General features: G+C 36.1%; 1 protein-coding gene across 4 annotated transcripts in view; it reads left to right on the top strand.

Annotated features, from left to right (window-relative positions):
- The window catches only part of PPP1R9A (protein phosphatase 1, regulatory subunit 9A), a 445,759-nt gene that overhangs the window by 270,937 nt on the left and 162,729 nt on the right, over window positions 1-12,093 (top strand). For all 4 annotated transcript variants that reach the window (XM_006834277.1, XM_006834279.1, XM_006834278.1 and 1 more), the window contains exon 4: window positions 354-458. In XM_006834277.1, coding sequence (XP_006834340.1) covers window positions 354-458 — 105 coding nt within the window. The remainder of the gene's footprint in view (window positions 1-353; window positions 459-12,093) is intronic.

The raw sequence follows: 12,093 nt of genomic DNA, 5'->3' as shown, positions 1-12,093 counted from the left end.
ATCGATGGGCTCATGCATAGCAATGATTGTGAGGTTGCCCCAGGACCGGCAGTATCTCGTTCTGTTGTGCATAGGGTTGCTACTATGAGTTGGTACCGACTCCACGGCCTATAACAACAACAACAAATCAATTCTTTGTGAGAAGGATATGGATATTTGATAAACGGAATCTCTCTATTTACTATTATTTTTTTCTTCCAAACCATGTTTCAGAAACATTATGCATATGACTAAGATCTAGATAAATATCTTAAAAATCTAACACTTTGTTAGCTTATTCATTGAGAATGATACAATATTATCACAAAAATTCGCTGCAGGTAATGTTTACTTTTTTGTTTTTCCTTCCCAAGAATAAAAGTCAATGACCAGATTGTGGAAGTGGATGGAATCAGCTTGGTGGGTGTCACACAGAATTTTGCTGCTACAGTTCTCAGAAACACTAAGGGCAATGTCAGGTAAGTAAGAGATTCCTTATATACCCAACTTAATTTTATGTTTTGGTGAATTTAAATTTTGTTTAATCTGTGTAATTAAAGTAAGAATTTTATGTAAGTAAAACTTGCTGGTTTGTTTTTTTTTCTTCTAATAATGATAGAAATATAAGCAACAGTAGAAAGATCATTTTCAAGTGTTCAGTCCAAAACATTAATTGCACTAACAATAGTATGCAGTTATCACCACTATTAATTTCTAGAACTTTTCTATCACCCCAAGCAGAAACTCTGTAATACCCATGGCCTCCTCCCCCTAGTGTGTGGTAGTCATTAAACTGCTTTCTGTCAATAAATATTTTTTATTCTAATTATTTCATATAAATGAGATCATATGCCCTTTTGTTGTTGTTGTTAAGTGCCATTGAGTAGATTTCAATCCATAGCAACCCTGTATGGGGTTTCTGAGGAGCAGCTGGTGAGCTCGAATCACCAACCTTGCAATTCAAATGGCTTTGCAGTCTGGCACATTAACCCACAGTACCACGCCAGGACTCCTGGTTATAAGTAATTATAACTCCTTGTTATAAGTTGGAACTGACTTGATGGCACTAACAACAGAGATTCAGAGTTGTTTTCAACAAACCTTATAATTTCCTGGTAAGATAGGTGAGTGGTATTAATTAAAAACTGGAAAAAAATGTCAGTTTTATGTTCCCTTTGGTATCTGTTTATTTCATTTGGCATAATGTTTTCAAGTTTCTTCCGGGTTGCACATGTATTACAACTTCATTACTGTTTATAGAGGGATAGTATTCTATTCATCATCATGCGTTTTATGTATACATTTTTATGTTGACAACACTTGGATTGTTCTTTGGCTAAATGAGACTACAATGAACATTAGCGTATATGTTATGTGTTAAGTGTCCCTACTAGCAGGTCTGTGGGGTGTATATTCAGGAGTCAAACTGCTGGTTCATATGGTATTTCTCTGTTTCTTTTTGGAGAAACACCAAACGGGTACAAAGTCATGTATCATAGTGATTTTATTGGCATTTTTCAATGGAATAATGGCATTGAGGATTTTTTTCATGTTTTTATTGACCCTTTATATATCTTCTTTGGAAAAATATCTGTTCAAATCCTTTGCCTATATTTTTCTGTGTTTCCTATTCCCGTTCCAACCACCTTCTCAACTTTGCCCTTGGTTAAATGTTGCTCTTTTGATTTTGAATAATTAGTCATTCCATGGTGAGCATATTTTACTAGTGTGTCGTCCCCCTTATATATCTATCTATTGCTTGGCTGAAAATTGGGTCATGAGGGTGAGTTCTTTTCTAGACTGAGGGCCATAGTCTCAGGTTCTTCCTATCTCTTTCTGAGTACTAAGTCTGTTTTTTGTTGTCGCTTTTATTTTTTAATAATTTTGTATTTTGTTCCTTATTTTCTCAGTCATGGCTCGTATTTCTTTTGGATTTGTACCAAGTAGAGAGCTTGTTGGTAGCAATCTGGTATTTCTATTTTCAACTTCTTGAGTAAAAACAATCCTATTTTCTTCATTGGTTGGACCATTTTACAGTTCAATCAGCAATGTAGGAGTGTCCCAGACTGTATACAACCTTACAGCGATTGCTTTCTTTTTTTTTTTTTTTAAACTTTGCTGTTTATTCTGGGGTAAGATGCTATCTCATTTTGTTTTGATTTGTGTCCTGTCTATGGCTAATGATCACAGACATTTCTTCTTTTTTTAAAGTTTTTGTTATAAATGAAAGTTTACAGGGCAGATCATTAGTTTTATATTCAACAAATCATATTCCTTGTTTCATTACAATGATTATAATCTCTTCCATATACCATCAGTTAACAGTATTTCTCTGTATTGATTTTAGCTCTTCTTAAAAAAGAAAACACTCAAGCATATATAATAATTTATACCAACAAAGGGCATATTCTGCAAGTCTGCCTCTTGGCTGCCAGTTTTTAGTCCCTCTCTTCCCATGAATCTAGAGTCCTCAGCAGCTCCCTCGCTTCATGTCCCCATCTCTGCCCCCATCTCTCATGTTACTGCTTCTCTGGATAAGGTCTAGCATTCTGCTTGTGATCTTCTCCCTTGGTGGTCTTAGGATCCTGTTTCTGGACTGTAAGATTAACTACTCCCCCATTTTTGTTACAAAACTTCGTCTTTTACAATTTTGATAGTCGCAATTAGTCATGATAACAATTACTCATTATTGAATCATAAGAATCTTATCCCCATCTTTTTTTTTTTTTTAATGTTTTATTGTGAATTATGTGATAGTTTACATGGGAGAACATTAGCATTACATTCATCCTATCGGATATATCGTTTCATAGCCATGGTTACAGTCCCCTCGGTGCATCATCAACCAACCAAAAGGTATACCCTGCAAACCTGTACCCCAGTCGTCAGCACACAGCCCGTCTCCCTCACTGCATCTAGAGTCCCCAGCCACTCCATCTCTCCATGTCATTGTCTCTGCTCCATCATCGGTATCACTGTTTTTCTGGGTAGGATCCCGCATTCTGATCTTTTCCCTTGATGGTCCCAGGGACCTCCACTCTTCGACTGCAAAGTAAATCATTCTCCTCTTTTTGCTACAAAACATCTGCCTTTACATTTCCAGCCCTCAAAGTCAGTCTTGATAACAATTACTCACTATTGTACCACGAGAGACCTATCCCCATCTCCTTTCATCAGTCCCACCAGACAAATTGGCTATTACTCAGTAGCCTTCCTCTGCACTTTCTGGATCTAGGCTCTCTCTAGAAAGCCTGTAAGCCAGTCACTTCTTGTGTTTGTAGCCCTCCCATTTTGGGTAGCCAATGTCCAAATTGCCTATCCCTGTCTACTCTGTGTATGGAGGGTATGGGAATGATCCTTGCTATAATGATTTGTTCCCTCTTTTGAGCTAACTGCATCCATAGGTGTAGGTCAACTTCATCAAATTGTATCAGATTACACTTTTTTTACCTTTTCTTTCTTCTTCTGTGGCTATGTCACTGACTCTGGGCTCAAGAGTCCCCAGGTCTTATCACACTGTTGGCCAACCAGGTCTCCACCGGGTTCACAGGAGTCTATTAAACGTTGTAGGGCTTAGCTCGCAGCTTCATTGATGTTTTTCCATGACTTCCCCTTATTGGTGACCAACGTGGTCACCAGTCAGAGTGCATGTCTGCTCATGTATTCCCATTGAGTCAAAAATCAGTTGGCTGTATGTGGATGGGTTGATTTCTGGATTCTTGATTCTGTTCCATTGATCAATGTCTCTTTCATTGTACCAGGCTGTTTTGACCACTGTAGCCGTGTAGTAAATTTTGAAGTCAGGGAGTGAGAGGCTTCCAACCTTATTCTTCTTAAGAAGTGCTTTGCTTATCCTAGGTCTCTTTCCTTTCCATATAAAGTTTGTAGTTGTTTTTTCCATCTCTTTGAAGAATGTCATTGGAATCTGAAGTTAAATAGAATTATATGTGTAAATTGCTTTGGGCAGTTTGACATTTTTACAATGTCAAATCTTCCTATCCAGGAGCATGGTACATTCTTCCATTTTTGTAGGTCTCTTTTGGTTTCTTGTAGTAGTGTTTTGTAGTTTTCTTTGCTTAGGTTCTTTGTTTCATGATATACTATCTTTTTGATGTGCTGCTGGATTCTATTGGCTAGGATTTTTTTTAGAATTTTTGCATCAGTGTTCATGAGGGATATTGGCCTATAATTTTCTTTTTTAATGACGTCCTTCCTTGGTTTTGGTATGAGGGTTATGCTTGCTTCATAAAAATTATTAGGAAGTTTTTTGTCCTCTTCTAGATTCTGTAATAATTTGAGTAGAATTTGTGACAGCTCTTTCCTGAATGTTTGGTAGAACTCACCAGTGAAGCCATCTGGGCCTGGACTTCTTTTGGTTGGGAGTTTTTTGACGATGTGATCAATTTCTTTTATTGTTATGGGTCTGTTCAGGTTTTCTACTTCACTCTGTGTAAGTTTAGGTAGGTCGTGTTTTTCTAAAAATGTGTCCATCTCTTCTAAGTTTTCAAATTTGTTTTGAGTACAACTTTTCATAGTGTTCTGTTATTATCCTTTTGATTTGTTTTGGTTCCATTGTGACATCGCCCATGTGGTTTCTAATGCATGTTATTTGTGTCTTCTCCCTCTTTTCTTTTTTTAGGTTTGCCAACAGTCTGTCAATTTTGCTAATCCTTTCAAAGAACCAGCATCTTGTCCTGTTGACTCCACAGTTTTTCTATTTCCTATTTTATTTACTTCTGCACTAAACTTTATTATTTCTTTTCTTTTGGTGACTGTTGGCTCCCTCTGTTGGTCTGTTTCTAATTGTTGTAGATGCTGTGTTAATGTGTTAGTTTCGGTTCTTTCTTCTTTTTGGATGTGTGCATCTATTGCAACAAATTGTCCTCTCAGCACCACTTCCCTGTGTCCCAAAGATTTTGGTATGTTGTGTTTTTGTTCTCATTTTTTTCCTAGGAGTTTTGTGAGTTCACTTTTAATTTCTTCTACTACCCAGTCACTTTTCAGCAGGCTGCTATTCAGTTTCCATGTATTAGACTTTATTTCCTTGGTCTTCCTATTGTTGATTTCTAATTTATAGCATTGTGGTCTGAGAAGATGCTTGGTAGTATTTTGATATTTGTAAATTTTTGGTGATTTGTTTTGTGGCCTAAGGCATGGTCTATTCTGGAGAATGTTCCATGCGCACTGGAAAAGAATGTGTATTGTGCTGATTTGGGGTTGAATGCTGTATACACATCTCTGAGGTCCAGTTGGCTGATAGTGTTGTTTAGTTCTTCTGTGTCTTTGTCAAGTTTCTTTCTGGTTGTTCTATCCATTTTTTCAAGCAGTGTATTAAAATCACCCACTATTATTGTAGATTCATCTCTTTCTTTTTTCAAATCTATTATTGTTTTCTGTAAATATTTGGGGCAAGAGGGAGCATAGATATTTATTATGGTTATGTCATCTTGTTCAATAGACCCTTTAATCATGAAATAATGTCCATCTGTATCTGTTATGCCTTAAAGTTTATTTTATCACAGATTAGTACTGCAACTCCTATTCCTTTTCTATTGCAATTAGCTTGGTATATTTTTCCCCATCCTTTGACTTTTAATCTGTTTTTGTCTCTGTGTGTAAAATGTGTCTCTTGCAGGCAGCGCGTATTTTAGGATCTTGTTTTCTTATCCATTCTGCCACCCTCTGTCTCTGAACTGGTGCATTTAATCCGTTTACAGTCTGTGTAATTATCGATAGGTATGGATTCATTGCTGCCATTATATATATTTTTTTTGGGGGTTTTTTTTTTTTTTTTGTAGTGTTGTTGCTTTCTTTGTTCTGTGTTTCTTCCTTTGCTGATTTCATGGTTTTTATGTTTTTTTCTTGTGAGTTTCCTCATAGTTTTAATATTTCCATGTTCTTGGATTTTTATTTTCTTGGTATGTTGTGAAATGTTAATTTTCTTTGAGATTACCTTATAGACCATTAACTTTTCCCTCCATCTAGTGCAGTCTATTTTATCCTGTAATCTACCCGACCATCTCACCACCTGGATCTCTGTTCTTAAGTGTTTACCTTGTTTTACATTGTAATTGTTTTGATCATAGACTGACCTCCCAGATTCTCTTGAGTTTGTTCTGTTCTTGGATCTTCCATCTGTCGATTTAATTCTGGGAGGTGCTGACACTATGTCAATCTCTTGTTATTGTCTGTTCTTGTTGGTTCTCAGTCCACAGAACTCCCTTTAGGATGTTTTGTAGTGCAGGGTTGGCTTTGCAAAAAATCCCTTAGCTTCTGTTTTTCCTGGAATGTGTTGATTATACTGTCGTATTCGTATCTGATTGATAGCTTCCCCTTCTGTTTTAACCAGACCCATCTAGACAGTATGAAAATTATTCAGTGGGGAATCTATCTTCCCCAACACTCTGTTAAACTAAACTCCCTCTTGAAACCTTGTAAGCCATTCATTCCATGCCTTTCTTGCCCCCTCATTTTAGGTAGCCAATATCTAAATTGCCCATCTGTATCTGCCCAATGTACAAATGGGATAGCATTGATACTTGATGTGAGGATTCCTCCCCTGTCTGTTGGTATTTAGAGCTACTACTGCCAGGAGTAAGGAGATCTGGTAGCATAGTGGTTACAGATCTGGCTGCTAATCTTCCATTCAGCATTTCAAAACTACCAGCTGTTCTGTGGGAGAAAGATGAGGCCTTCTGGTCCCGTAAAGATTTACAACCTTGGAAACACTGTACAGGGTCACTATGAGTCAGAATCAACTCCATGGCACATAACAACAACAACGACCTCCATGAGTATAGGTCAAGTTCATCAAATTGTCACAATAATTTACCCTCGTTTCCTTTATTAAAAAAAAAAAAGGTTTTTAAATCTTCCTCTAGTTGAGTTCTGATTGTCAAGCCATTGAGTCTAGGAAAAATGGGTACTATCTGTAAGACTGGGTGTTTTTGTGTGACATACGTTTCATCTTATGTTTGTTGGGCACTTGAATGTCTTTGGTGAAGTATCTCTTCATGTTCTCTGCCGACTTATTAATTGGGTTGTTTACCTTTTTCTCATTGAGGTTCTGTAGTTTTCTATAAATTCTATATATTAGTTTGTCTTATATGCCATTGCTAAAAATATTTTTCTAATTTGTGGGTTATCTTTTCATTCTTTTGGTGAAATCTTTTTATGCATATAAATGTCTGAATTTTAGGGGGTTCCAGTTATTCATTTTGTTTTTTAGCATTTGTGTTTTTAGTTATGTTTGATAGTGTATTTATGTCACATGTCAGAGCCCCTAAGTTTGCCCTTAGGTTTTCATTGGCGATCTTTACAGTTCTGTTTTATATGTAGGTCTTTAATCCACGTGGAGTTTGTTTTTGTATACAGTGTGAGATCTAGGTCTTGTTTCATTGTCTTCAAATTAATTTCCAGTACCATTTGTTGAAGAGAATATCTCTTCCCCATGTAATATGTTTTGGCTCTTTGTCGAAGATCATATAAGTGTATTTGGATGGATTTACTTCTGGTTTCTCAATCCTATTCCACTGATCTGTGTATATATCATTTTACCAATGTTAGACATTGATCAATGTGTTCGTGTAGTACATTTTGATATCAGGATGGAGTGAGAGGTCTTTAACTTTGTTCTTCCTTTTAAGTATTGCTTTGCTTATCCGAGGTCTCTTTCCTTTCTGTATAAAGTTATTGTCACATTTTATATTGTTGAAAGAAGGCATTTGCAATGAATACATCATTGGTCTTGCAAAATTCTATCATGGGATCTCTGCTCTCATTTCTATCACCAATGTCATATTGTCCAACTACTGGTCCTTTCTTTTTGTTTCCAACTTTGCATTTCAATTGCAATGAACTATCAGTACGTCTTGATTGCATTCCTGAGTAATTTCAGACTTAGAAAGTTGATAGAATTCTTCAACTTCATCATCACTGGTTTTAATGTTTGGTATGGAAATTTGAATAGTGGTGATATTAACTGGTATTCTTTGTTGTTGTTGTTAAGTGGCTGTTCTAACTCTTAGTGACTCTGTTTAGGGTTTCCTAGGAGTGGCAGATGGGTTTGAACTGCCAACTTTGTATTTTAAATTGACCTTGCGGCCCAGTTCTTATCCTACAATGCCATAACGGGACTCTTCCTTGTAGGTGTATGAATATTACTCTATCACAGAGTGCATTGTACTTCAAGATCATTCTTGAAATGCTTTTTATGATGATGAATATGACTCCATTACTCTTTAATTTGTCCTGCCGGTACAGTAAACCACATGATTGTCAGATTTAAAATGTCCAATACCAATCCATATCAACTCACTAATGCCTAGGATGCTGATATTTATGCTTTTCATTTTGTAATATTTCCAATTTTCCTCAAATCATACTTCACGTATTCTGATTATTCATGACTTTTGCAGTTTTCTCTTCTCATTTTAGGTTGCTCCTCATCAGCAAATGAAGGTCCCTAAAGCTAGGGGGACCTACATTCAAATCATTAAGATCACCTCTACTTCAAGGAGCCTGCTCTTCCTCAGTCATATTTTTAATTCCTTTCAGCCTAAGGGGATCATGTCCACACACTGTTCCTGACAAATGTAGCTGTAATTAAGGGCTTGTGACACTATATGCATTTTGTCATATTACAGAAGTGGTTATCATGGACAAACTTGGAACCAAAATCAGGAATTTTATTTCTGTCCACTTTGAAAGTTAGCAAAAAAATGTGATAAAAAAAAATCACAACCTACACTACAGTTAGTATATTTGCTCAACAAATTGAGCAACAAACAATATGTTGAATGTTAGAGTTTTTTAAAATAAAAAGTAATTATGAAAGAAGCTTGGAGATCACTGGCACAGAATATTAGTGTGAAATTGTAAAATGTAGGCTGATGAGTTTGCATAAGAACTGGTCTATGTGTATGTTGTATTATCTTAAAAAGTTTTTCAAATTTGAGTTTTAATGCCTGTCGAAAACGAAAGCGCAACTATTCCTACTGTTTCCTACTTACTCTTCTTCGCTATTTAATGAATTTTTTTTGGTCCCTGATGGGTTAGAGTTTGTGACCCAGTGCTCCTACCTTCTACAAGTATATGTTCCAAGTTCAAAGGGCCTTCAGCCAGTGTGGTATGTAACATGTTTAGAAACAAAAGTCCTGGAAGACAGAAGATAAATTCTAACCTGAGTTCTGCTATTACATTTCATTACCTTGGAAGTCTTCCACGCCCATAGGCTTTAGGATTTCATCTATAAAATGAGACAGCTGATTCTAAATGATTTCTAAAGTTCCTTCCAGAGCTATCACTGGCTGAAATAGCATTGCTGTTGAATTCCTTCTTCTAGTGATTATAATACATAAAATCTAACGTATGCAATGCAAAATATCATAAAATATTTATAAATATACTTACGAGATTTATAGCATAAAATGATCTGTTTGGTAAATTAGCTAGATAAATAGTCCATATTATCTGTGAAAGAAATTTACATATGGACCTTTATTCCACCCATATTATGAGGTTTGCTTCTTAAAGTAAGTAGAGATAAGCAACTTTCCATTACTGAACTAGTGAATTATTGTTTGCCAACTAATAAATATTAATATTTCCATTTAGAAACATTTTGGGGGGGAACGTTTCCATATATCACAATTCTTCGTCTATTCCTTTTATAATGGAATTCTTAACCCAGAGATATGATTTATGTATGAAGTTATAAACTCATAAAATTAATTGCTGATTAAAATGATAACATTTTAATTTATATTATTACTATGATTTGTACTAAAAATACTAATGTTGTATACTCACAAAAATATGCTATCTTCTAGGCGACCTTAATAATTTGTTTATTGAGTCTTTATCTATGTTGAAAGTAGTCTTAAGTATGTTTGCTCTATTAGTACAGAAAACTCATAATGCTATTTACACAGGAGAGATATGTTGTGCCCATTATACTTTACAGTAAATTCAATAATAATAAAATAAATAAGATGTGTATTAGTATTCTGAATATACTCCAACTTATAATAACATTGCTCAATTGGAGAAAAGGTTTGTAGTTAAATAAAACCATAGCATTCCTATCTTGTCCCTCTGACTATTTACCACATAATTTTGTACTCTTACCTTTTCAAGTCTTGCACAAATTACAAACAACTTCTTAAATGATGTCCTGATTTCAGTCTCTCCCTTCTTAAATCTGTCCTGTATATCATTTTCCCTAAGGGAGGGACTTCATAGCAGTTTTCAAATATATAAAGAGGATATCATGGAAAAACACATTGATTCATTCTGCTTAGCTCTAATAAAAGGACTAAGACCTGTAGATTGAAATAATAGTTTTGCATTATCTGTGCCTCTCCTCTTCAGGAACCTTTAATGACCCTTCATTCTGTATAGAATCTAAGTTCTTTAGGCTGATATTAAACATCTCTCATCACTGGTCTTGTCACTGATCATGCTCTATATTAACGTCTAGTACAGCCATACTCACAGGGGTATCATCTTTCAAACATGAACTGTGTATTACTATCTTTATGCTATCCTCTTTGCCATTTTTTTTTTTTTATGTATAAAATTCTCTCTCTTCTTTTAGAATTTGTCTTGGAGAACATATTTCAACCTTTCTGTACCCCAAGCAGTGCTCCTTAATTTCTCTTTCCCATAATGAGCTCTTCTTTTTGGCAGCATTCATCACTTAGACTTCTTTTTGACTTGGTGATTACAGAACCTTCTTTCATCATCTTTTAAAGGCTTACCCATTATTGCCCCTTCACTTTGCAAAGATCTTGATATCAGATCATTTTACCCCAGCATTAATAGCCAAGTTAAAAACCAAGCAAACAGAAAACAGCAAATGCTAGTGAGGGTTTGGAAAGGCTGGAGCCCTCAGACATGTCTATCCATGAATCTATGGGATTCTGGATACTGATGGGACTGAGAAATAGTCCGACCATACGGGAGGGAAATGGTTGCAAATTGACAGACAGTGTGACCCAGCAATCCCTCTACTTGGTATATGCCCTAGAGAAATAAGAGCTGGGACACCAATACAAATATTAGTGGTGGCACTGTGGGTTAATGCGTTGGACTGCAAAGTCACTTTGGACCACAGGGTTGGTGATTCAAGTTCATCAGCTGCTCCTCTGACCGTATACAGGTTTGCTATGGGCTGGAACCTACTCGATGGCACTTAACAACAATAACATCGTGTTCATCATGGCACATTCACAATAGCAAAAAGATGGAGACAATCTAAATATCTATCCATTGAAGAACAGATAAGCAAACTCATATGTATAAGCACAATAGAATGATACTCAGTGTTGAAATATACGATAATTCTGCGAAACACCTCATAGCATGAGTGAACCTGGTGGACATTGTGCTTAGTGAATTAGTCAGTCACAGAAGGACAAATATTGTATGAAACCACTATTGTAAAAACTGAGTAAGGGTTTTTATAGTAAAGGAAACATTATTTAATGTTTTGTAGGGGTGGCAGTACCTGTATAGTACTGTGTGATACAGCTCTGGACTGCAATGTAGGTTTGAACCTCAAGGTTGGTGGTTCAAATTCACCAGCTGCTCCTTGGGAACCCTATTACTGGGTCACTATGAGTTGGAACGGACTCAACTACACTTAACATCACCAACAACAGGGATGTGAGGGAAAGGGGACTAAGACACATATTAACTTGGGTGATGAAGAAGGCAATATGCAAGAAGAGGGAGGTTTCCAGAAGAATGATGAAGGCAAGCAAACGCATAGTGAAGAGTGCAAGAGTTAAAGGGACCAGAGGTAAATACTGTTGTATACATAACCGTACAATAGTGGTGACCTACAGGTAGATGCGTGGATAGACGTGCAAACTGAATGGGTATGGGAGAAAGAGTGAAAGCATACCCACAGATCCATAAACTTTTGATAATAGATTTGTACATAGGTATTTACTTTTACTGACAATGTTTGTCAGTAAACAATGGTGATAGAAATGATGCTGGAGAACGAATGATAGATTTCTGCAGGACAAATGATTTGTTTATTTCAAATACCTTCTTTAGACAGCATAACAGACGACTATACACATGGACCTCGCCAGATGGAACACA

This window comes from Chrysochloris asiatica, unplaced genomic scaffold (genome assembly GCF_000296735.1).
Source record: "Chrysochloris asiatica unplaced genomic scaffold, ChrAsi1.0 scaffold00010, whole genome shotgun sequence".
NCBI classification, from domain to species: domain Eukaryota; kingdom Metazoa; phylum Chordata; class Mammalia; order Afrosoricida; family Chrysochloridae; genus Chrysochloris; species Chrysochloris asiatica.
This window is presented reverse-complemented; position numbering and strand designations above follow the sequence as displayed.